Raw genomic sequence first — 27,441 nt, 5'->3', positions numbered from 1 at the left:
AGCATTAAGTAATAAATTATACATACAGAACCCAATGTGCTTTTCGCCCTGGGGGCTCCAACGAGATATTCTGTAGAATGAACAGGTAGATAAAAGTTTTGTTTGATGAATGGTAAATCAATAACTAGACACAAGGAACTGCAGATGCTGGTTTACATTAAAGACACCAAGTGCTGGAGTAACTCAGCGGGTCAGGCAGCATCTCTGGAGACCATGGATAGGTGACCTTTTGGGTCGGGACCCTTAGTACATAGACACCAAATTCACATTGAAAAGTTGGTCATCCACTTATTTTGTTCTCGCATTTGAGATCCAAGCTAGAAAATTTTATTAACTAAGAGACAGTGAACAAGCAGATTTAAAGCGTGGGAACATTGGATTAATTTTAAAATATATCTCAATGAGTTCATGTAAAAAGTCACGGCAGGGTATCAGAACCAGTCTGAGACTTGGGTCTTGGCTAGAACCTATCCATGTTCTCCAGGGATGCTGCCTGGCCCACTGAGTTACTCCAGCACTTTGTGTCTTTTTATGTGCAATGGATCGAGTGCCTACCTGATCACCACTCTAGTGCATGAATGAGAATCATAGCAGAGGTGTTCAGGCATACACTGAGCCAGTCGTACCTCCTGAAACAGCCTTTCATTGCTTATATGAGATCTCCCTGGCCAAGCCCAGGCTATGGAGCCTGACAACAGGAACCCTCCACTGGCAGGTCCCCACTACGTTAAAAGCATCCCCCATCCCAGCCCTTCCTGAGAGCCCTCCAAATACCCCAAAATGGCGGCGCAGCAGTAGCTGCTGCCTTACAGTGCCAGAGACCCGGGTTCAATCCTGACTATGGGTGCTGTCTGCGTGGATTTTGTACGTTCTCCCCGTGAGCTGCGTGGGTTTTATCCAAGATCTTTGGTTTCCTCCTACACTCCAAAGACATACAGGCTTGTTAATTGATTGGCCTGGTATAAATGTAAATTGGCCCAAGTGTAGGATAGTGCTAGTGTGCGGGGATCGCTGGTTGGCCCGGACTCGGTGGGCCGAAGGGCCTGTTTCCCCACTGTATCCCTAAATTAAACTAAACTAAACTGAACTACTCCTCCCATCAGTCATGTCTCCTACCCTACAACCAAATAATCAGCCTTATGCCCCTGTCCCACTTAGGAAACCTGAACGGAAACCTCTGGAGACTTTGCGCCCCACCCAAGATTTCCGTGCGGTTCCCGGAGGTTTTTGTCAATCTCCCTACCTGCTTCCACTACCTGCAACCTCCAGCAACCACCTGCAACCTCCGGGAACCACACGGAAACCTTGGGTGGGCCGCAAAGTCTCCAGAGGTTTCCGTTCAGGTTTCCCAAGTGGGACAGGGGCATAAGTCTTACTCCCCAAATCAATCACAAACTATGATCGCATTAAGGGTGGGGAAATGGCTGATCAGGATTTTAAGTTTCACCCCATGGTGGGATGATGGTGGGGACACAGATGCATGAGGGTCTTTCCAAGAAAAATGCTGGAGAAGTGTAGAGCGAGGATGTGGGGAGATTATAGAAAATACTCCCACTGCTCCAGGCTAGAGGCACCACTAGAAGTACTCTCACTGGCTGAAGCAATCCTACTTGCCTCCTTGTATCTGAGAACATGATTGTTTCTCCAGTTTTCCAATGAAAACAACAGACTGCTGTACGAAATAAGTACATTTCCTTCAGGATTTACCAGCTTCAAGTCATTCCAATGGGTTCAGCTTCGTTTAGCTCAGAGAAAGTGAATGGAAACAGGCCCTTCGGCCCACTGAATCTACACCAACCATTGATCACCCTTTTCCATGAGTTATCCCAGTACACACTAGGGGAAATTAGCCTACAACCCGTACATCTTTGTGATGTGGGAGAAGAAACTGAAGCACCCCGAGGAAACCCATGCGGTCTCAGGGAGAACGTGTAAACTCCACACAGACAGCACCTGAGGTCAGGATCGAACCTGGGTCTCTGGAACTGTGAGGCAGCAGCTCTACCACTGTGCCATTGTGCTGCTCTTAGGCCAAGTATGTAATGGGCTGGACTTCTAGATTGCTTTAGACATGACGTTGACCATTCCACTAGTGTATCTATCCTGCATATCCAAAACATGAGTTCATGTGGGAATTAGGGTTCCAACACTATCTTAGGTGCCATGTGCCGATAAGTCTGGATAGGGCCTGGATAGATTGGACGTGAAGAGGATGTTTTCACCAGTGGGGGAGTCTTGGACCAGAGGCCATAGCCTCAGAATAAAAGGAAGTACCTCTAGAAAGGAGATGAGGAGGAATTTATTTTGTCAGAGGGTGGTGAATCTGTGGAATCCATCGCCACAGACGGCTGTGGAGGCCAAGTCAATGAGATATTTTTAAGGTGGAGATAGATAGATTCTTGATGAGTGCGGGTGTCAGGGTCTATGGGGAGAAGGCAGGAGAATGGGGTTGAGAGGGAATGAAAAATCAGGCATGATTGAATGGCGGAGTAGACTTGGTTGGCCAAATGGCCTAATTCTGTTCCAATAACTTATGAACATGAATTTATGAAGCTATTTGATATTTTTGGGTTAGATGTTTCCCTGTCTTAAACCATTAACTGAGATCACTGTTTGCCCCTCTAAATTTGGTATTTTTAGCAAATATCTGAATCTTGTACATTATGGAGTGAGAACAAGATGCAATTAAATGAACATGATATTAAGGCATCTCATAGGATTTATTTGGACCATGTTAAAATGAGACGTAACTAGATTCTAATCAAAAATAATTTAATTCTACTGCACCTGTTGTTAGACAAAACAACACATATCCCCAGACAATGCAGAATAACTTGGTCTGGAGTCTCTCAGGATCAATGAGAGCTCATGTGATGAAGTGACATTACCTAGGGAGGCACGTTGGCACAGCAGTAGTGTTGCTGCCTTATATTCCTGTCCCACTTAGGAAACCTGAACGGAAATCTCTGGAGACTTTGCACCCCACCCAAGATTTCCGTGCGGTTACCAGAGGTTCCCGGAGGTTTTTGTCAGTCTCCCTACCTGCTTCCACTACCTGCAACCTCCGGCAACCACCTGCAACCTCCGGGAACCGCACGGAAACCTTGGGTGGGGCGCAAAGTCGCCAGAGGTTTCCGTTCAGGTTTCCTAAGTGGGACAGGGGCATTTCAGTGCCAGAGACCTGGGATCGATCCTGAGTATGGGTGGTGTCCGTACGGAGTTTGTACGTTCTCCCCCTGACCACGTGAGTTTTCTCTGAGATCTTCAGTTTCCTCCCAAACTCCAAAGCCGTACAGGTTTGTAGGGTGATTGGTTTGGTATAAGTGTAAATTGTCCCGAATGTGTGTAGGATAGTGTTAGTGTGCGGGGAACGCTGGTCAGTGCAGACTCGTTGGGCTGATGGGTCTGTTTCCGCACTGTTTCTCTAAACTAAACTAAACTCGAACAGTACAAGAAAATGATCCTTACCTTTTACTGAGTCGCCTGTGAACTCTCCCAAGGTAAGCGAGTAGCCTGGGAATTAGATACGTTCAGATGGTTATGAAGGTAATATCATGAGACAAGGATTTCACCTCCTTTCAAGCTGCATTTAACAGAACAGATTTTCAAATGCAAGCGTCCGGAGACTTTCTCAACATGACAAGTCACATCTTCCATTAGAAGCGAGAATTCCTGACAACATAAAGCCAACCTGACAGTCAACTGACAAGATAATGTGGAATTCAGTATTAACATGACAATATCTTCAATAATATGTCATCTTTTTTTAAACATCGATGCCTTGATATATTGTGTCTCTAACAGGAGTTTACCTAACAGAATGCCTGCAGATGTTTTCCAGGGGACACAAGGTCTGGCAGGGGAGTTGTGGAACAGATTATGTTCATGGAAGTGTTTATGTTTAGAGAAAGAGTTGCTGCATTCAGCCTCAGCATCATTCCTACCTCTTAGTTTAGTTGAGTTTAGAGATACGGCGCAGAAATAGGCCCTTCGGCCCGCCGAGTCTGCGCCAACCAGCGATCCCCATACACTAACACTACCCAACACACACGAGAGACAGTTTTGCATTAATACCAAGCCAATTAACCTGCAAATCTGTGTGGGCCAAAAAGCCTGTTTCTACGCTGTATGACTCTATGCCTCTCTGAATCTATAACCTGAAAACTTTCAAATGAAGGTCACCTGTTATGTAATGCATCTGAGGACATTCGTGTGCTCTTAATATGTTGCCGTATGTATAACATGATGCAGTGTGTCAGCTAGTGACACAAAACTGACATTCAACGACAAGAAGAGCTGATGCAAAAAATTCCAGATTATTTTTTAACTGAATTATTTGAAAGGTAAATGAAATAGAAAAGATACCCCAATAATACAACAGCACGGTGGCACAGCGGTAGAGTTGCTGCCTTACAGCGCCAGAGACCCGGGTTCAACCCTGGCTACGGGTGCTGTCTGTGTGGAGTTTGTACGTTCTCCCCATGACCACGTGGGTTTCCTCCCGGTTCTCCAGTTTTCTCGCACATTCCAAAGACGTACACGTTTGCAGGTAAATTGGCTTCTGTCAATTGTGCCCAGTGTGAGGGACAGAACATCTATGGGTGATTGCTGGATGACGCGGACTCAGTGGGCGAATTGTCCAACATATAATCCTCCAACATTTTTGCCACCTCCAACAGGATCCCACCACTAGCCACATCTTCCAATTTCCTCCCCTTTCTGCTTTCCACAGAGACCGTTCCTACGTAACTCCCTGGTCAATTCGTCCCTTCCCACCCAAACCACCCCTTCTCCTGGCACTTTCACTTGCAACCGCAGGAAATGCTACACTTGTCGCTTTCCCTCCCCCCGTGACTACATCCAAGGACCCAAGCAGTAGTTCCAGGTGAGGCAGAGTTTCACCTGCACCTCCTCCAACCTCATCTATTGCATCCGCTGTTCCAGGTGTCAACTGCTCTACATCGGTGAGACCAAGCGCAGGCTTGGCGATCGCTTCGCCCAACACCTCAGTTCGGTTCGCAATAACCAACCTGATCTCCCGGTGGCTCAGCACTTCAACTCTCCCTCCCATTGCAAATCCTATCTTTCTGTCCTGGGCCTCCTCCATGGCCAGAGTGAGTCCCATCGCAAATTGGGGGAGCAGCACCTCATATTTTGCTTGGGTAGTTTACACCCCAGCGGTATGAACATTGACTTCTCCAATTTTAGGTAGTCCTTGATTTCTCCCTCCTTCCCCTCCCCTTCCCAGCTCTCCCACAGCCTGCTGTCTCCGCCTCTTCCTTTCTTTTCCCCGCCACCCCCCTCCCACATCAGTCTGAAGAAGGGTCTCGACCTGAAACGCCGCCTATTCCATCACTCCATAGATGCTGCCTCACCCGCTGAGTTTCTCCAGCATTTTTGTCTACCTGTAAATTGTCCTTCACCTGTAGGATAGAACTAGTGTACAAGTGATTGTGGTCTGCATGGACCCGATGGGCCGAAGGGTCTGTTTCCTCCCTGTATCTCTAAATTAAGTTAAACTAATCTGAAGAAGTGTCTCGACCTGATACGTCACCCATTCCTCCTCTGCAGAGATGATGCCTGTCCCCCTGAGTTACTCCAGCATTTTGCGTCTATCTTTGGTTTAAACCAGCACCTGCAGTTCCTTCCTACACATAAAGTACTAAGCCATTGCTCGTGCAAAGGAGGGAAATTGCAAAGGCAGGTGATGAGTGGTGGCTGGTGTGAAGGTGAGGTGTTTCAGTGCCACTCCAGATATGCCTATAATCTGGGCCCACCACAGTGCGCTGTGAGGGGATGCTGCATTCATATGGGTGCCTTTGTTCAGAAAAGACATTCAACACGAGTTGACAGGTGGTGAGGCCGCATTTAGAATAATGTGTTCAGTTCTGGGCACCATGTTATAGGAAAGATATTGTCAAGCTTGAAAGGGTTCAGAAAAGATTTACGAGGATGTTGCCAGGACAGGAGGGTGTGAGCTACAGGGAGAGGTTGAGTAGGCGGGGTCTCTATTCCTTGGAGCACAGGAGGATGAGGGGAGATCTTATAGAGGTGTACATAATCATGCGAGGAATGGATCGGGTAGATGGACAGAGTCTCTTGCCCAGATTAGGGGAATCAAGGACCAGAGGACATAGGTTCATGGTGAAGGGAAAAAGATTTAATAGGAATCTGTGGGGTAACTTTTTCACACAAAGGGTGGAGGATGTATGGAACAAGCTGCCAGAGGAGGTAGTTGAGGCTGAGACTATCCCAACGTTTAAGAAACATTTAGACAGGTACATGGATAGGACAGGTTTCGAGGGATATGGACTGGCAGGCATGTGGGACTAGTGTAGTTGGGTCATGTTGGCGGACGTGTGGGCAAGTGGGGCCGAAGGGCCTGTTTCCATGTTGTATCACTCTATGACTCTATGACAGGTGTCAGTTGGGTGTAAATGATCCCATACACTATACTGTAGAAGAGCATGGGATATTGTCCAGAGTTTTAGCCAGTATTTGACCACACAATAAACAATGGACCTTTACTATAATAGTCTTGCTGCACTGTGTGACATGGGTGGGCAAAAGGTGGCTAGTTTAAAGAACCAGCCGGTTGGGGCAAAGAGAAAAGGAAGAACATCTTCATGGAGTGAGCTGCTCCAATATATTCAAGACATACCCATGGAATCTGGTTTACTCACACATAACAGTGCCAGAGACACAGATTCTATCCCGATTACAGGTGCTGTCTGTACAGAGTTTGCACGCTCTCCCCGTGACCTGTGTGGGTTTTCTCCGAGATCTTCGGTTTCCTCCCACTCTCCAAAGACGTACAGGTTTGTAGGTTAATTGGCTTGGTATAAATATAAATTGTCCCTAGTGTGTGTTGGATAGTGTAAGTGTGCGGGGATCGCTGGTCTGCACAGATTCGGTGGGTTGAAGGGCCCGCTTCAGTGCTTTATCTCTAAACTAAACTAAAACTAATTACACTGCAATCCTTAAAATTTTGGACAAGACTGAGGAAGACGTCTATTTTGCATCCCCTCTCTCTCTCCGTCCCTCCCCCTCCCTAGTCATCCTACTAATTTCACTGTCGTCCTGCTGAGTTCCACTGTTTCTCTCATTAGTTTCACTTGTAATCACTTTCTCCACAGTCAACAATGGACCATTGTAGGCTCCACCTTTCCTTGATCATCATTGCTGGATTTGATGTATTTTTGCATACCTTTCACTCATTTGTTCTTTGTATCTCTATATCTCTCAGTCTCCTCTCCCCTGACTCTCAGTCTGAGGAAGGGTCTCTACCCGAAATGTCACCTATTCCTTCTCTCCAGAGATGCTGTCTGACCCGCTGAGTTACGCCAGCATTTTGTGTCTGTCTTCAGTTTAACCAGAATCTGCAGTTCCGCCTAACACATTTGGAGTGTTTGTGTTCAGTTTTGGTCTTCCTGCTATAGGAAGGGTTTTGTTAAGCTGGAAAGGATTCAGAGAAGGTTTATGAGGATGTTGCCAGGACTTGAAGGCCTGTAAGATTTGAGAAGTTTTCCCTCATGCTACAATCAACAAAACCAAACAGCTGCATTTTGGACATTTTTTATACGGGACTGGGACTGAGAGAGAGAAAAGCTGCGGTCAGTTTTAACAAGGGATGTCACAATCAGTGGGGCCCAAGATGGCCGCGGGACCTCGTGACCAGCCACAAAAGCGATACCCCACAGCCCAGTCTCTGGGTTTCTGCAAAGTCACGGCCTGAACAATAGATGGATATTGGCCGTGCAGAAACCCCCGAAACCAGGTCGAAGTCCAGACACTGGGGCGCTGACATCAGCAGGCATCACAATGCCCCAAGCCGATCTACATAGTTAATCTCGTTAAGGGAGCACAATAGCCCATAGAAACCTACCTGGCCGGTGATGGGAAAACCAGTTAAACCCATCACCTCTTATCGAGAAACAAATTAACAGACCGTCTAGCCATCACCGGTACTCCCGGACATAACGCAGAACAAAGAGAGAGCTCGAAAACCCATCTTGTAAGCAAAGAGATCCCGAGATCTGGCGGGAGATAGGACGGGTCAGGATTAGAACAACTGGCCACTATTTTTGGGTTTAAAAAAAAGGAAAAAGGAGGGAGGCACAGAAGGAGTCACTGAACGAATCTGGAGACTTGCGGAGAGAGAGAGAGGACACAGGACAGCGCTTAAAAAGTACACGGTGTCTAGTGTGACACACACTCCGGCTGGAGTCCCCACCACGTGGAAAGAAAAGGAAAGCAGTAGGACCCCTGGGCGAGGTGAACCCCCGGGACCACCCGAAAGACCGAGACGACCGCCGACGACCCTTCCACAGCCACCTAATCGGAGGAAGCAGCACGACCAGCCAGTAACCTCAGTAATCGCCTCATGGTGAGCATGTACCCCGATCCTGCACATCCTGGACATAGTTTAGTGTAGAGGGGAGGGGGAGGGGGTTATATTAACGTGGGTGTAAGTGTAGATGTACTGGCAAATTTTACGATGTGCCGTACGTTCCCCATCCCGCACTCGAGTATTGTATCGTAGTTATTGTTTCTATGATCCCGAAACAGGAACTGTAATTATGCAAATGCCTTATAGAACTGTGTCAAAGTATTCATGTACCGTAGTCCCAACCGCTAAATAAATGTTTTTTCCTGTTTAAACCCTGGTCTTCAAATCTGGTCTGGTTGAATTTTCTGCACTATCAACGCACCTGCAACTAAGTCCAGTGTCTAGAACCGTAGGGGATGAGTGGGTCGAGCCACTCACGGGGAACCAGTGTGCACGGCCTGGTCGAGGGACCAGAGCAAACCACAGGGACCTTAGGTCGGGCGAAAGCTCTACGCAGAAAACCCTTACAGGCCTGAACTATACAGGGAGATTGGGCAGGTTAAGATATTCCTTGGAGTGCAGGAGAATGAGGGGTGATCATATAGAGGTGTAGAAGATTGTGAGGGGAATTGATTGGGTAAATACACGGAGTCATTTAACCAGAGATGGGGAATCAAGAGCCAGAGGTCGTAGGTTACAGAGAAACATAGAAAATAGGTGCAGGAGGAGGCCATTCGACCCTTGGAGCCAGCACCGCCATTCATTGTGATCATGGCTGATCGTCCCCAAGCAATAACCCGTGCCTGCCTTCTCCCCATATCCCTGGATTCCACTAGCCCCTAGAGCGCTATCTAACTCTCTTAAATCCATCCAGTGATTTGGCCTCCACTGCCCTCTGTGGCAGTAAATTCCACAAATTCACAACTCTCTAGGTGAAAACTTTTTTTCTCACCTCAGTCTTAAATGGCCTCCCCTTTATTCTAAGTCTGTGGTCCCTGGTTCTGGACTCACCCAACATTGGGGACATTTTTCCTGCCTCTAGCTTGTCCAGTCCTTTTATAATGTGATATGTTTCCATTAGATACCCTCTCATCCTTCTAAACTCCAGTGACTACAAGCCTTATACAAGGTTTACAGTGAGAGGGGTGAGATTTAATAGGATCCTGAGGGGCAACCTTTTCACACAGGTATATGGATTGAGCTGCCAGAGGAGGTAGTTGAGGCAGGTACTATAACAACATTTTAAAAAGCATTGGGACAGGTACTTGGATAGAAAATGTTTAGAAGGAGATGGGCCAAAGGCGGGCAGGTGGGATTAATGTTTATTGGGGCACATCATCGGTGTAAACCAGCATCTGCACTTCCTTCATCACACAAATAATGATGGCCTTCATCGCAAAGGGAGAGAAACTGAGCCTCCTGGGTGCCTTGATTGAGTGCATGGGAAGGAACGCAACCCTCAATGAAGGTATGATTGGCAAGGAAGGAGTAGGGATGGTTTCTTGACAAAATGCCCGGGGCATAACCTTGTCACAACAGGCATCTGCATTTGTTAGAGAAATATGTTAAAGATATCATGGCAACCCTCTCCAATCTAAGCAGTGGCACCTTCTAAATTATATTTTTGTTTGGATGAGGCACTGTAAAGATATTTACATTACCCATATCATGAGACTGACTGTCGCCCCATCCACACAATTACCTCCAAAAATACAGGCGGCACAATGGTGCAGCGGTAGAGTTGCTGCCTTACAGCGCCAGGGACCCAGGTTCGATCTTGACTACGGTTGCTGTCTGTACGAAGTTTGTACGTTCTCCTCGTGACCTGCGTGGGTTTTCTCTGAGATCTTTGGTTTCCTCCAACACTCCAAAGACGTACAGGATTGTAGGTTAATTGGTTTGGTATAAATGAAAAAATAAATTGTCCCTAGTGTGTGTAGGATAGTGTTAGTGTGCGGGGATCGCTGGTCAGCACATACCAGGTGGGCCGAAGGGCCTGTTTCCGCGCTGTATCTCTAAACAGCACAAGAAGATCAGTTTCAAAACTCTGAAGGATCCCACAGAGACATCCTTTCACTGACAGCGCCTCACAAAGTTGTCAACTCCTAGCCTGCACGAGGAGCAAAGGATCCACAGTTTAAGGATTATTCGGATGTCCACATCAATTGACACTTGGCTTGGCTAACAAGAAGAACCAGAACTGGTTTGAGAAGAATGACCAAGAAATTGAGGCATTAATTAACTGCAATCAGGATTGGAAACATATATGTTGATTTTCATAAGTCATTGGAGCAGAAGTAGGCCATTCAGCCCATCAAGTCTACTCCACCATGGCTGATCTATCTTTCCCTCTTAACCCCATTCTCCTGCCTTCTCCCCATAAACCTTGACAACCTTACTAATCAAGAACCCATCAATCTCCACCTTAAAACTACTCAAGAAACTATACCTCCAAAAAAGCTCCCAAATTCCCTGGAAGGACCAGCAATCCAATGTCTGTCCTCTCCCAGTTCTGAGGTCCAGGTTATACTCTGATAACAACACTAGAGCGGTTATGTCAATTGCATACAGTAAAACCTCTGTTATAATGAGAATCACTGGGGGGAGAATGGTGTCCGCTATTGTTAGTTGTCTGCCCTAACCGAGTATGGGATTGTCATTGTACAAGTATTAGTAACAAGCAACTGCAGTGTGTAGGAAAGAACTGCAGCTGCTGGTTTAAATCGAAGGTAGACACAAAATGCTGGAGTAACTCAGCGGGTCAGTCAGCATGTCTGGAGAGAAGGAATGGGTGACATTTTGGGTCGAGACCTTTCTTCAAACAACTGCAGTTGCTGGTTGATACACAAAAGGACACAAAGTGCTGGAGGAACTCAGTGGGTCAGGCAGTATCTCAGGAGAACACGGATAGGTGACGTTTCACAGAGTGCTGGAGGAACTCAGTGCGTCAGGCTGTGTCTCTGGAGAACACGGATAGGTGACATTTCTGGTCAAGACCCATTTTCAGACTCTGCGTCTGAGGCCTGGAATCCAGGTGGGTTGACGGCCCTGGCCTGCTGGTGGCCGGGGGTGGGGCGAGGATTGTGGAGTCGATGGTCGCGGCCCGCGGGCTGCCGGCAGTGGTGGTGATGGCCTGGAAGCGGCCGAGGAAGCTGTGTAGGCCGGCGGTGGTGGCAGAAGGTGCGGCCAGGGAGATGGCATGAGCTGGGGGCAGTGCGGGGGCCAGCCGGGGATGCAAGCCGCCAGTGAGGTGGAGCGAGCCAGGGTGATATTGGCACCCATCGGTAGGTCCGTCCGCTATACCTGAAATCCATTATAAAGTGTGTCAGAAGGAACTGCAGATGCTGGTTTACACTGAAGAGGTCTTTTAAAACAAGGATGCACTGTACTGTCAAAACAAAGTCTCTGAGCTCTGACAAGGGAAATAATCACTAGGCAGAAGTATGAGAAGATTCAAGGATGCACTCAAAACTTCCTTAAAGAAATATGTCATCCCCATCAACACAGAGATTTTAGTCCACGGCCACTTCAAACCAACAAGGGAAACCTAGGTTGGTGCAGGCCCTTCGGCCCACCGTGTGTGAGCCAACCAGCAATCACCCCATGTACTAGCACTATCCTACACACTAGGGACAATTTACAATTTACAATTAACCTACAAACCCGTACATCTTTGGGATGGGGGAAGGTAACAGAAGCACCCGGAGAAAACCAATGTGGTTACAGAGAGCACGTACAAAGTCTGTATAGACTGACCCGTAGTCAGGATGGAACTAGGTGCTGTAAGGCAGCACTCTACCGCCGCGCCACTGTGCCGCCCACCTGTCTGAGCTGTGCAAGAGTTTGCACTTTCCACATTATTGTCATCAGTCTGTCAGAAACTAGAACACTGGAGTGGATGTCTCGATCCCAAGGAACTGTCTGAGCAGAAGAAGCACGGTCGTGTCAAAGAGCAATATGGAAATGACAAGATGAAATTGTCAGATGGTAGAGATAGATTCAGCCCAATCTCATTGCTTAGTCTGTTTCCTTGAATTAATTATAGACTCTATTGAGCATGATGCAAAGAGTGGCAGCTCTCCTCCTCAGCAGAGAACACAGAACATAAAAGATAAAACACAGGAAGAGGCCCTTTGGCCCACAATGTCTGTGCCGAATATGATGCCAAGCTAAACTAATCTCATCTGACCTGGCCATGATCCATATTCCTCCATTCCCTGTCTATCCATGAGCCTACCTAAAAATCTCTTTGATGCCACTACAGTATCTGCCTCCACCACTACCTCTGCTAGTGTGTTCCAGGCACACTGTGTAAAATAAACTTGCCCCGTATATCTCCTTTCAACTTTGCCCCATTTCACCTTAAGGCTTTGCCCTCTCGTCTTTGATATCTCCACCGGGGATAAAGGTTCTGACTGTCGACCCTACATATGCCTGTCTATCAGGCCACCCTGCAGCCTCAGCATATTTGAAATAATTGGGGGGGGGGTGGACCTGGCATTAGGAGACTGCCGTGAGGGGGGGAGGGGGACGTAAAGGTTGGACCTGGCTCGGGATACTTTGTGACTTGGTCAGAGCCCTTTAAGTGGCCACTATTTGCTTACCTTGGGTATGCAAGCAAAGAATTTCACTGTGACTTGTCACGAGTGACAATAAAGCATTCAATTCAATTCTATTCAATTCAATAACTTAAGCCCCTGTCCCACTTAGGAGGCCTAAACAGCAACCTCTGGTGACCTTGGCCGTCACCCAAATAAAACCTCAAGGTCGAGATGACCTGCAACCTCCTACCACCTCCCACGCATATGTTGAAAACCTTCCTTGACTATGAAGAAAACTGGCTTCGACTAAAAAATTATCGATTTTGAAAACGGCAACCTATTTTAGTTGAGGCAGGTTTTAAACATGATGGAAAAAATAGCAGCGACCTAGATGAAGCCTTGGACACGCGGAAACCACTTTCAACCATTAGGGAGAGTGACCAAAACCTCTGGTAGCCTCATGGAAACCTTGGGTGACGGGCAAGGTCACCAGAGGTTGCTGTTTAGGTCTCCTAAATGGGACAGGGATTTTAGAACACCACTGTATCCTGAAAGAGAAAATATAGAATATTAATTACAGTAAAGAGCATTGGAGCCTTACCCAGGAAGATGTTATCTTGTATCCCTCTCACATCCTCGGTTTGCATGATCGGGCTCAATATTTTCAACGGAAAGTTGTAGTTGTAATTTTTGATAATCTCGCCAATGTTGGCAGCAATCAACTGGCCTGATTGGATGACAGGAAGTTTAAGCATTGAAATCTCAGGCACTTTACATGAGCAGACAGCATCAGTTGGATGTCATGGGATAGGCAGACGTCACCTTCATGGAGTGGATGGTGGGACAATGGTCGCAAATGACACTATGAAGTAGGTACCAGATTTTGAGAAGGGTCTCGACCTATAACATCACCCATTCCTTCTCTCCTGACATGCTGCCTGTCCCGCTGAGTTACTCCAGCATTTTGTGTCTCACAGATTTTGACAGTGTGGTTATGGGGTTGAAGCAACTAAGCAGGCTAGGAATTTGGATTCAGATTTCAGTTGTGTGGAGTTCTGTCCTTTGAGTGGGTGGTATCGTGGATAGCGAAGATGGTTATTACAGCAGGATCATGATCAGTTGGACAAGTTGGCTGAGGAACGGTTAATAGAGTTTAATGCAGATAAATGTGAGGTGTTGCATTTTTGGAAGTCAAACCAGGCTAGGACCTTCACAGTGAATGGCAGGCCATCTGTTATCAGGCAACTGAACCATCCTACCAACAACTAGAGAGCAGTCCTGAACTACTATCCACCACATTGGAGACCCTTGGACTGTCTTTGATCAGACTTTACTGGACTTTATCTTGCACGTTATTCATCTTATTCCCTTTATCATGTATCTGTATGCTCGATTGTAATCATGCATTGTCTTTCTGCTGACTGGTTAGCATGCAACAAAAGCCTTTCACTGTACCTCGGTACACATGACAATAATCTAAACTCACTGGGGAGTGTTGTAGAGCAGAAGGATCTAGGAGTGCAGGTAGAGAGGTCCTTGAAGTGGTGATGCAGGTAGATAGGGTGGTCAGGAAGGCATTTAGCTAGTTGGCCTTCATCAGTCAGGGTACTGGGTATAGAAGTTGGGATGAAATGTTACGGTTGTACAAGACATTGGCGAGGCCATATTTGGAGTATTTGGTCACCCTGCTATAGGAAGGATTTTATTAAGCTGGAAAGAGTGCAGAGAAGATGTTACCAGGACTTAAGGCCCTGCTATAGGGATAGGTTAGGCAGGCTAGAACATTATTCCTTGGAGCGCAGGAGGATGTGGGCTGATCATATAGAGGTGTAGAAGTTGTGAGGGGAATAGACAGGGTAAATGCAAGTAATTTACCCAGTGAAGGGGAATCACGAACCAGAGGACATTGTTTAATGTGAGAGAGGTGAGATTTAAGAGGAACCTGAGTGGCAAATTTTCACACAGAAGGCGTTGGGTATATGGAATGAGCTGCCAGAGGAGGTAGTTGGGGCAGGTACTATAACAACATTTAAAAAGCATTGGGGCAGGTACATGGATAGGAAATGTTTAGAGCAGTATGGGCCAAAGACAGACAGGTAGGACTTGTATCGTTGTTGCATCTTGGTCGGCGTGGGCAAGTTGGGTTGAAGGGCCTGTTTCCCTGCTGTGTGACTATAATTCAGCTTAACAGCATGAAAAATCTGAAAGGTGGAGGAAGCGTGATATATAAATTCTAGAGTACCGCACAGAAACAGGCCACACGGGTTGTACCCATCTACACCAACCTCATTTAGCCATGTACCGAGGTCAACATTTTACTACATCTCCGCAACACAGAATCAGCGTTTGGAGCCAGTAGTCTTTCAAACATTCTCATGATATGTGTGCTGAACTTGCCTCAGTTGGCACAGCAGAAGGTTCATCCAGTTATATAAGAATGAAATCCAGGGGACTAAGATTGTGGAGGAAGAAATTGCAGATGCTTCTTCAAGGATCTTCAGACTCTTCTTCAGAAGGGTCACGATCAGAAACGTCACCATTGCTTCTCTCCAGAAATGCTGCCTGTCTTGCTGAGTTACTCCAGCACTTTGTGTCAAATCTTCGGGCTGAGATTGTGATGTATATGTGGTGTTATGGAATATAATTTCTTTATAACTGACAGGAGGGAGGAAATGGGTTTCCAGCAAAGGTACAGCTGAAGAGCAGGAACATTTAAAAAACATTTCTGTCTCTAATCATATCTCCTCTAGGCCTTGGCATGAGGTATGTGTGGTACACATTGGGCGTACCACGCTCCTCAGTGGTACCATGTTATACCTGTAGCAGCCTGAAGAAAGTTTCTGTGATTAACTACAGACAATGGGTCATGAAAAAGATTCATTATCATCATCATAATCATCATAATCATATTTTATTAGCCAAGTATGTTTTGCAACATGCGAGAAATTATGAGAATAAGTTGAGAAATACACACAAATCACTCGATATGATCACCATACCAGCATGGGGCAGCCACGGTGGCGCAGCGGTAGAGTTGCTGTCTTACAGAGCTTGTACGTACGTTTGCACGTTCTTCCCGTGACCACGTGGATTTTCTCCGAGATCTTCAGTTTCCTCCCACACTCCAAAGACGTACAGGTATGTAGGTTAATTTGCTTGGTATATGTGTAAAATTGTCTCTAGTGTGTGTGGGATAGTGTTAATGTGCAGGGATCGCTGGTCGGCATGGACTCGAAGGGCCTGTTTCAGCACTGTATCTCTAAACTAAACTAAACTAAATTGCGAACAATTCAGGGAGAGCAGGGGAAGTGACAAAGTACTGATCTGATTGCATTGCGAGGTGTGCAAAATGTGCAACATTTTAATTTAGTTTAGAGTTGCAGTTTGTAGACAGGCCCTTCAACCCAGCGAGTCCAATGTCATCCCACTTTCTCATCCACTTCCTACACGTTAGTGGCAATTTGCAGAGGCCAATTGACCTACAAACCAGCAGGTCTTTGGGATGTTGGTGGATCCCAGAATACCCGGAGGAAACCCAAGCAGTGAAAGGGAGAATGTGTGAACTCCACGCTGGCATCACCCAAGGTCAGGATTAAACCTAGTTTTCTGGCTGGTTCTCTGGTTTAATTTAGTTTATTTTAGAGGTCGGAAACCAGCACCACTACATCACTAATGTTTTCAACGATTTATTAATAAAAATAATAATAATTAGAGGTACAGCGCAGAAACAGGCCCTTCGGCCCACCGAATCTGAACCGACCAACGATCCCCACACATCAACACTATCCTACACACACCAGGGACCATTGTACATTTATAACAAGCCAATTAACCTATAAACCTGTCCGTCTTTTGGAGTGTGGGAGGAAACCAAAGATCTCGGAGAAAACCCACGCGGGTCATGGGGAGAATGTACCAACTCCGTACAGGCAGCACCCGTAAGTCGGGATCGAACCCGGGTCTCTGGTGCTGCAAGGCAGTAGCTCTACCACTGCACCACCATGCGGCCCGAATGCTGTGGGGCAACGGTGCTACCTGCTGCGTCACTCTCCCCTCCGTAAATGTGGTCGTCCCTCAAAATATCGGGTTAGAAAAGAGGTTGAGCAATGGGAAGATTTCAAAGCACAATGCATATTCATTGCAAAAAACTGGAAATGATGTGGACTGCAGATTGTGTCACGGATACAAAGTCCTCATATATAACACTGGAAATACTCAGCACATCAGGTGCGAGAGAAACACAATAGATTTTCCAGTTGATGAACCTCCTTCACCCACCCTGATGAAAGGTTACCTCCCTGAAATGTTAACAGCGTAGTAATGTATGATGCCCCACGTTACAACTCTACGGTGCTTTGGTGACCGTATCGAGTGATTCTTGTTTATTTTGAAAGAATGTGTGAATAAGTTTATTGGCCAAGTATGTACACATACAAGGAATTTGCCTTGATGCTCCGCTCGCAAGTAACAACACGACATACAGTAAACAATTAAGAATCAAACAGAAAACATTAAACAACAAGAATAAAACAATATAATTTAGACATGAATGAAATAAAATACCAGAGCAAAAAGGAGGCGACAGACTATTAGTTATTGAGTCGAGCTACTGCTCGTGGAAAAAAGCTGTTTTTATGTCTGGCTGTGGCGGCTTTGACAGTCCGGAGTGTCCATCTTATGGACATAATGGAGCTCGGTCAAGACCCCATGGAGGGCCTGTAGTTATTCAGAAATTCCCCAAATATTATTCTGCTTTGAAATTAAAGCTCTTTCAGCTTTCTTGATTTGTACAAGTGTCAGAGGTTATGGGGAGAAGGCAGGAGAATGGGGTTAGGAGGGAGAGATAGATCAGCCATGACAGAATGGTGGAGTAGACTTGATGGGCTGAATGGCCTAATTCTACTACTATTCCTTATGGCCTTATGACCTTTGTTAGCATTTATACCTCTGGACATTCCCTCATTATTAGAGTTCCTTACCTTGCCAGTAAAAGCTGCCAGGTGCTCCCATGACTATTTTTCCTCCCTGGAAAACAAGAAGGATTAAGCTTGTACAGTGTGTTTTTGTCTACAGTGTGCTGTTTCATCTACTTGTAACTGAGGCTCTGTAAGTCTTTCCCTTTGGCCTTTATTCTAACAAAACGGCACGGTGGCGCAGCGGTAGAGTTGCTGCCTTACAGCAAATGCAGCGCCGGAGACCCGGGTTTGATCCTGACTGCGGGTGCTGTCTGTACGGAGTTTGTACGTTTTCCCCAATGACCTGCGTGGGTTTTCTCCGAGATCTTCGGTTTCTTCCCACACTCCATAGACGTACAGGTACGTAGGTTAATTGGCTTGGTAAATGTAAAAATTGTCCCTAGCGGGTATAGAAAAGTGTTAATGTCTGGGGATCGCTGGTTGACGCGGAGTCGGTGGGCCCATAGGGCCTGTTTCCGCACTGTGTCTCTAAACTAAAGATGAATTTGAATAGGTTTAAGTTGAGAGGGGACTCATTTAATAGAAACCTAAGGGGCAACTTTCTCACTCAGGGTGTATGGAATGAGTTGCTAGAGGAGGTAGTTGGAGGTAGTTTAAAAGACATTGGAGGTACATGGGTAGGAAGGGTTTAGTGGGATATGGGTCAAATATAGGCAGGTGGATCTAGTTTAGATGTCAGCATGGCCATTGGGCTGAAGAGCCTGTTTCTGTGCTATATGGCTCTTTGACTATGATTCTATGAAACCTAATAATAATGTCAGCTCATATCCCATGCACTCAGTGCGGCTGTTGCAATGCTGAACACCATGGTCCACTTGAACACATTCTTAAAATTGAACTCACTCCAGATTCATTCAGGAGTCCTAGAGCATAACAATATAGAAACAGGCCCTTCAGCCCATCTTGTCCATGCCGGCCCATCAACACTAGTTCCCCCTGCCTGGATTTGGTCCATATCCCTCTAAACCTTGTTTATCCATCTACCTGTCCAAATGTCCTTTAAATGTTGTCATAATACCTGCCTCAACTACCTCCTCTGGCTGCTAATTCCGGGTGGCACAGTGGTAGAATTGCTGCCTCACAGTGCCAGAGACCCGGGTTTGACCCTGACTACAGGTGCTGTCTGTGCAGAGTTGGTACGTTCTCCCTGTAACCGTGTGGGGTTTTTCCAGGGGGTCTGGTTTCCTCCCACATTCAAAAGACATGTATGTTTGTAGGTTAATTGGCTTCTGTAAATTGCCCCTAGTGTGTAGAATGCAAAATTGGGCTAACATAGAACTAGTGTACGGGTGATTGTTGGTCAGCATGAACTCAGTGGGCCGAAGGGCCTGTGTCCATGCGGCATCTCTAAATTAAACTAAAAAACGAAACTACTGTATATACTCATTGTGTGAGACTCTAGTAATGTTTTTATAGTTACCAGGACATTGTTGAGTTGAGATAAGTCCTGACTTAGTGAGGGGACCAGTATGTCAGTGAAGACTTGCCAACTACAGCCAGGACAATCGTTACTCACTGGGAATGATGGTCTGTGAAGACCCTTCACATCGGCCATTCTTGTCTGGATATTTTCTAAACACTTTGTAAGAAGCTGGGACTGGGTTGCGATTTGTTGGATTTGTCGCAAGATGAACACAAAATGCTGGAGCAACTCAGCGGGACAGGCAGCATCTCTGGAGAGAAGAAACAATCAGTCACCCGTTCCTTCTCTCCAGAGATGCCGCCTGCCCCACTGAGTTGCTCCAGTATTTTGTGTCTATCTTTGATTTAAACCAGCATCTGCAGTTCCTTCTTACACATTGAAGCAAGATGAGGTGTGTGATTTGCTGGCCAGCTTTACCGTGACCATTATCATACAACATCGCTGCGGCCCATTCCCGGTAGAAAGTGCTGGTCATGCAGCGTAAACCAGCAGAGCGGAGAACTCTGCTTGACCTTGTGTTTAGTTGAAGGTTGAGTAGGATTGAAATATTGGAAGGGATAAAATGGCGGAGTTCCAAGTCACTCCCTGAAACCAGCCCGATACATCCTGAAGTCTACAGTAATTCACACAAGCTTAACATTTTGTTAGCACTGTATTATATTAAAGGTGTTAAAGTTACCAGACTCCAATAACTCGAGTGAGGATAACTGCATGGTGTCATTTTTAACTGGAGGGACTAGATAAAGGGAGGGATGTTCGTGATAATGGAAGCTCCAGGAACATCCAGGAAATCTATTTCTTGATGCTAACTGGATCAAGGTATGTGAGGAGAAGCTGGGAATATTGCACTGAATACCAGCACTGGAGATTGCTGAATGGTTAAACAGGGCTGAACAAATAATTTTCTATTCCCTTTATACCCCTCTTTCTATTTTTAATGAGGTGTGGCTTCAGCAAGATTATGGAATATTACTGAGCCTATTGAAATTCTATCCCTCAAATAGCTGTGCCGCACTTTGCTATTTCTCCAAAGCGAGGATGGAACCAGAAGTTTAGTTTAGTTTAGACCCACTGAATCCACGCTGATTATTGATCACCCATTCACACTACTTCTATGTTTTCCTACTTTCTCATCAACTCCCTACAACAAATTACAGACATAGAAACATAGAAAATAGATACAGGAGTAGGCCATTCGGCCCTTCGAGCCATTCAATACGATCGTGGCTGATCATCCAAAATCAAGTACCCCATTCCTGCTTTCTCTCCATATCCCCTGATTCCGTTAGCCCCAAGAGCTCTATCTAACTCTCTCTTGAAAACATCCAGTGACCTACAAACCAAGTAACCTGCAAACCTGCACGTCTTTGGGATGTGGGAGGAATCCGAAGCACCTGGAAGAAACCCCCACAGTCACAGGGAGAATGTACAAACAGCACTTAAGGTCAGGATAGAACCTGGATCTCTGGCAATTGAGGCAACATCTCCACCAGCTGTGCCATGTGCCGTAGAGAAGATCAAGAAAAGCATTAAAGGACAATCCACACAAAATCAGACTATTCATCCAACATTATGTCAAATGCAATAGTCACATAGTTTATGTGTATTAAATTAATCCTCATCTCTTCGAGCAGGTTGGGCCAATTCATGACTGATGGGGAAACTACCAAATCTTCTCTTCTCCAGCTGGAAGAAGTGGTCCTACATATTGATGTCCAATGTGAAAAAGAGTCCCCACCCCTTGGATTTCTCCTTGGTACAAACCAAAATTAATGTAAGATATAATTGTATGAAAGTACAATATATTTGCATAAAGTTCCTTCATTTGAGATTTCGATTGAACTTAGTTTAGTTTAGTTTAGTTTAGTTTAGAGATACAGAGTGGAATCAGCCCTTCGATCCACCGAGTCCATGTTGACCAGTGATTCCCGCACATTAACATTATCCAACACAATCAGGACAGTATAAAATTTTATGAAAACCAATGAACCTACAAACCTGCATGTCTTTGGAGTGTGGGAGGAAACCGGAGCATCCAAGGAAAATCCCCGCAGGTCACGGGAAGAAACTCTGTATAGACAGCACCCGTAGTCGGGATCAAACCCGGGTCTCTGCCGCTGTAAGGCAGCAACCCTACCGCTACGACACTGTGCTACCCTACTGTAGCGATCTTTAGTAAACTGATCAGTGTTTCTCATTTAAGGAGCAAAGGGAAGAATTTGTTACGTCTTTGTTAAGTAGTCACCACAGCCTTGCAACTCAGGTTAATTTTCAAACAGATTTGTGTCAATCCCCAGAACATAAAAAGTATTTCAAGAACGGATGTAGAAGTATTATAGAAGGATGTGTAGGAAGGAACTGCAGATACTGAAGAGGGTCCAGAGGATGTTTACAAGAATGATCCCAGGAATGAATGGATTAATATATGATGAGCGTTTGACGGCACTGGGCCTCGATTCGCTGCAGTATAGGGTGAGGGGGATCTCATTGGAACTTACCAAATAGTGAAAGGCTTGGATAGAGTGGATGCGGAGGGGATGTTTCCACTAGTGGGAGAGTCTAGGGCCAGAGGTCATAGCCTCAGAATTAAAGGACATTGCTTTAGGAAGGAGATGAGAAGGAATTTCTTGTGTCAGAGGGTGGTGATTCTATGGAATTCCTTGGCACAGAAGGTTGTGGACGTCATCAATGGATATTTTTAAGGTAGAGATTGATAGATTCTTGATTAGTGCTGGTATCAGGGGTTATGGGAAGAAGGCAGGACATTGGGTTAGGATATCAGCCATGAGTGAATGGCGGAGTAGACTTGATGGGCCGAATGGCCTAATTCTGCTCCTATCACATGAATTTATGAACTATGATAGATAAACAAGCCATGGGGATTTTACCTCTGTGATTTCACAGCTCCATCCTGCTTCACAAAAACGTTGATCTGGAACTGAGAAATAAAGACAGTTGTAAATATTATTTTATCATTGAGGACACGATTGCAGATGTCATATAATTTCCAAAGAATTAGGTTTGATTGATCTGCTGCCTCTTGAACGTTCCTTAAACCCACTTTGAGATGCTGAAGAATGAGAACTGTAACCAGAATAGCCAGAATCACCAGTTCACTGGTGATCGATGGCCAGCATGGGCTGAAGCGCCTGTTTCCATGCTGTATCTCTAAACTAAACTACTGCATGAAAAACTGAATGGGTGATCAATGGTTGAATGAATGAATTAGACTTTAGACGTGAGATTCTTTGTTTTGCATACACAAGGTATGTAAAGGGTCGCCATGTATAGGACGCCGACAAAGGTATAAAGTGTTCAATGAAGTCCCCAATGGTCCCCTTTGTTCTCAGTGCCCCCCCCCCCCCCCCCCCCCACGCTGGGCCCCCTTTATTCATGGCAGCCCCCCCCACGCCGGGCCCCCTTTGTTCTCGGCAGCGTGTCCTCGACCAACCTCCAGAACCCACGCCGGCCCGTCCAACTTCTGGCCCCCGTGACCTCAACCTCGATCACCCCTCGTTCTTCTAAACTCCAGAGAGGACAGTCTCAGTCTGCTTCATCTCTCCTCCTGGGACAAAACCCCCATCCTGGGAATCGATCCGGTGACTCAATGTTGCTCTCCCTCCGTCGCTCTGATCCTCCCTCAGGTGGGAGTCCACAACTTGTCCACAATATTCCAGGTGCGGTCTCCCCCCCCCCCCTCGGGACCTGGATAACTGGAGCAAGACGTCTCTACTCCTGGACGCAAACCCTCTCGCAGTGAAGGCCTACGGATCATCTCCCTCCTTCCTGTTGCTCCAGGGACACCCAGGTCCCTCTCCACACCAACACAATCCCACCTCTCTCTCTCCAGCTAAAATTCGGCCAGCTCTCTGTTTTCTTCTGCTACAGTAGATGAGCTTACATTTCTCCCCCTGCCCTGGTTGGCGTGCCTGATAAGGCGGAGGTCCTGTTTCCCAACTGTTTCTCTAAACTAAATCAAACGAAACAGACCATTTTATGCTATGCCTCAACAGGCCAGGTAGCATCTCTGGATAGAAGCAATGGGTGACGTTTTGGGTTTAGACCGTTCTTCACACAGTCAGGGAAGGGGGAGACAAAGAAATAAGGAAGTGTAAGGTGTGAAAATGAGACATCAAAGGGGATGAACGTCAAGTAAAATGGAGAATAGATCATTGTTATCTAGGAGGTGACAATGAAGCAAACAGAAATCAAATGTAATCATGTGGCAGTCAAACTGATCAGAGAACTGGGAAGGGGAGGGATGGAGAGAAAGAGGGAAAGCAAAGGTTACTTGGAGTTCGAGAAGTCAATATTCATACCACTGGGGTATAGGAAAGAACTGTAGATGCTGGTTTAAACTGAAGATAGATACAAAATGCTGGAGTAACTCAGCGAGACTGGCATCTTCTCTGGAGAGAAGGAATGCATGACGTTTCGGGTCGAGACCCTTCTTCAGACAGGTTAGGGATAAGGGAAACTAGAGATATGGACGAGGATTAACTTCAAGTTTGGCAGATGCGCGGCAGTTGATGGAGCGAGTGCGGGGATTGGCTGCAGAATCTAAATTAGTTCATTGGTAAGTTAGTTAATTAGTAAATTACTTAATTGATTAGCAAATAAAAGTGGAGCTTGACCAAGGGGAGCGGTCCAGTTGAGGTGAAGTGCCTTTGGAGGCAATGGTTGAGTCTTTGGCTTAAGAGTCTTCGGTGAGGAGGCCACATTTCATTGGTTGTGTATTTAATTTAAATATCTAAACTTATTGGCGCGATGGCAGAAATATTACTACAGTGCGATTGCTGCAGGAGTTGGGAAGCCAGGGACACCGCTGGTGTCACTGACCACTACACCTGTGGGAACTGTGTCCAGATGCAGCTCCTCAAGGACTGAGTTAGAGAACTGGAGCAGCAGGAAGACGAAAGCATCCTGGACAGGGCCCAGACAGGTCGTCACACCAAGAACACAAGAGGTGCGAGGGTTAGAGACGGAAAGGAAGAGGATGAAACTAATGCAGGAGACCTCGGTGGAAGTACCTCTTCAAAACATGCGGGTGACACGAAGCTGGGGGGAAGTGTTAGCTGTGAGGAGAATGCTAGGAGGCTTGGATAGATTGGGGGAGTGGGCAAATGCATGGCAGATGCAGTATAATGTGGATAAATGTGAGGTTATCCACTTTGGTGGCAAAAACAGGAAAGTAGATTATTATCTGAATGGTGGCCGATTAGGAAAAGGGGAGATGCAACAAGACCTGGGTGTCATGGTTCACCAGCCATTAAAAATAGGCATGCAGGTGCAGCAGGCATGTTAGCATTCATAGCAAAAGGATTTGAGTATAAGAGCAGGGAGGTTCTACTGCAGTTGTACAGGGTCTTGGTGAGACCACACCTGGAGTATTGCGTACAGTTTTGGTCTCCTAATCTGAGGAAAGACATTCTTGCCATAGAGAAGGTTAACCAGACTGATTCCTGGGATGGCAGGACTTTCATATGAAGAAAGACTGGATAGACTCGGCTTGTACTTGCTAGAATTTAGAAGATTGAGGGGTAGGCCATTTAGGACTGAGATGAGGAAAAACTTCTGTGGAAATCTCTGCCATATAAGGCTGTGAGGTCAACTAACTGGATGTTTTCAAGAGAGAGTTAGATTTAGCTCTTGGGGCCAAAGGGATAAGGGGAAAAAGCAGGAACAGGGTACTGATTTTACATGATCAGCCATGATCATATTGAGTGGCGGTGCTGGCTCGAAGGGCCGAATTGGGGGGGGGGGGGGGTGAGGGGGGGAATGGGGGGGGGGGGGGGTGGGTGGGAGGCAGAGAGGGAGAGAGGGAGAGAGGGAGAGAGGGAGAGAGGGAGAGAGGGAGAGAGGGAGAGAGGGAGAGAGGGAGAGAGCTGCCCAAGTGGAATATGAGCAAAATTGCTCACCCATTCCTTCTATCCAGAGATGCTGTTTGACCCGTTGAGTTACTCCAGCATTTTGTATCTATCTTCGGTGTAAACCAGCATCTGCCGTTCTGTCCTACACATTTTATGCTGTGCGTTCTCTTACCTTTGGCTGACATCTGTTCCTCCAGCAGTTTGGAACGACATGGTGAATACTCGACGAAGTTGCTGAGATTCGCGGACGCTATCCGGCACGAGCCCACCGGATTATTGCCACTAGTCATGTCCCCCTGAAAGGTCTTTCTCACGAACTGCCAGCGATACAAGGGGGCACAGGCCTGCAGAGAGAGCACACCATCACCCGCCAGACATTCCCAGCACCTGCGCAACACCATCCAACCATCTGACAATCCCTTATCAGCTAATTTTTCTGCAGGAGTGTCACAACTGTGTGGCCCTGCAGCCTTTCCTTGTGTTCACAGACCTATTCATTGCCCACACCTACTCAACCAAGAAAACAGTGGTGAAGAGTAAAACACAAAGTGTGCGAAGAACTCAGTGGGAAGAAGGGTCTCGACCCGAAATGTCGCCTGTTCCTTCTTGCCAGAGATGCTGCCTGTCCTGCTGAGTTACTCCAGCTTTTTATGCTACAGTTTAAACCAGCATCTGCAGTTCCTTCCCCTACACAACTCAGTAGGTCAGGCAGCATCTATGGAGGGAATGGACAGATAATGTTTTGGGTTCAGACTACCTGTAGTAGTGGGGAAAAACATCTGCCAATGTTTCTTAGAAGCGTAGAAACATAGAGACATCACCGCCACTTAATATGATCATGGCTGATCATCCAAAATCAGTACCCCGTTCCTGCTTTCTCCCCAAATCCCTTGATTCTGTTAGCTGTAAGAGCTATATCTAACACCCTTGAAAATATCCAGTGAATTGGCCTCCACTGCCTTCTGTAACAGCGAATTCCACAGATTCACAACTCTCTGGATGAAAAAGTTTTTCCTAATCTCAGTCCTAAATGGCCTACCCCTTATTCTTAAACTGTGACCCCTGGTTCTGGACTCCCCCAACATGGAAAACATTTTTCCTGCATCTAGCCTGTTAAATCCTTTAAGAATATTATATGTTTATACAAGATCCCCTCTTATCCTTCTAAATTCCCATGAATACAAGCCCAGTCGACCCATTCTTTAATCATATTCTTCTGCTGCTACTTTCATGGATTTTCTGTTAGCGGGCTCTATATTAAAGTAGATTCAATGCCAGCAGTCAACAAACCTATTGCCACACAGTTGATGGAAGCCAACATTTAATAAGGAGGCAAGTCACAATACCGGGGACAAGAGTTCAGTGCCTGGACCCACATGTGCGCAGTGAGTGGTGTGAGATAACAACCTCCCGTATTAATGTTCAACACAGAAGATAGACACAAAAAGCTGGAGTAACTCAGCGGGACAGGCAGCATCTCTGGAGAGAGGGAATGGGTGATGTTTTGGGATGGGACCCTTCTTCAGGCTGAGTTACTCCAGTATTTTGTGTCTATCTTCGATTTAAACCAGCATCTGCAGTTCCTACACACAATATTCAACACAGAATCATCAGTGCCTCCTACAAACTGCCCAATACATAAGGGAATGATCTCCCACGGGAACATAATTGAAAGGGAAATCCAATTCACCACTCTATTTACATTAACATTTCTAACACATCTCTCCTTTAAATTTGAGAAAATATAAAATAGGGTTGAAGGAAATGAAAATGAAGGTCATTCATTATCTGAATAGAAAGTGCAGACTCCTTCCAACTATCCCTCATGAACAGGAACATTAAAGTTTTAATCCTTCATTCATATAAAATTGACACAGCGCATTTAAGAATGAAAAGAAAACTTCTGTGATTTTCTTTCCTTTCACCTGAGTTTCCTTGATTGTTTGTGCTGTGTGTTACTGCCCTGGGCTCAGGTGCACAGGAAATACCACCACAATCTTCTTTGAGAATGATCCCAGGAATGAGTGTTGGGCACTGGGCCTCTACTCGCTGGACCAGAAGGATGAGGAGGAACCTCTTGAGACTTACCTAATAGTGAAAGGCCAGGATAGAGTGGATGTGCGAAGATGTTTCCACCAGTGGGAGAGTCTAGGACTAGAGGTCATAGCCTCAGAATTAAAGGACGTACCTTTAGGAATGAGATGAGGAAGAATTTATTTAGTCAGAGGGTGGTGAATCTGTGGAATTCATTGCCATAGATGGCTGTGGAGACTGTCAATGGATATTTTGAAGGCAGGGATTG

At 46.1% G+C, this 27,441-nt stretch overlaps 1 protein-coding gene across 1 annotated transcript in view; it reads right to left on the bottom strand.

The window, feature by feature from the left end:
* Positions 1-27,441, bottom strand: part of LOC116982094 (integrin alpha-8-like) — a 132,593-nt gene that overhangs the window by 87,746 nt on the left and 17,406 nt on the right. Inside the window, exons 4-9 of the mRNA XM_033035410.1 lie at positions 25,312-25,483; positions 22,158-22,207; positions 17,850-17,895; positions 13,472-13,597; positions 3,469-3,513; positions 27-70 (exon numbers count right to left, since the gene is read on the bottom strand). Of these exons, the coding sequence (XP_032891301.1) occupies positions 27-70; positions 3,469-3,513; positions 13,472-13,597; positions 17,850-17,895; positions 22,158-22,207; positions 25,312-25,483 (483 nt within the window). The remainder of the gene's footprint in view (positions 1-26; positions 71-3,468; positions 3,514-13,471; positions 13,598-17,849; positions 17,896-22,157; positions 22,208-25,311; positions 25,484-27,441) is intronic.

Source organism: Amblyraja radiata, chromosome 16 (genome assembly GCF_010909765.2).
Source record: "Amblyraja radiata isolate CabotCenter1 chromosome 16, sAmbRad1.1.pri, whole genome shotgun sequence".
NCBI classification, from domain to species: Eukaryota; Metazoa; Chordata; class Chondrichthyes; order Rajiformes; family Rajidae; genus Amblyraja; species Amblyraja radiata.
This window is presented reverse-complemented; position numbering and strand designations above follow the sequence as displayed.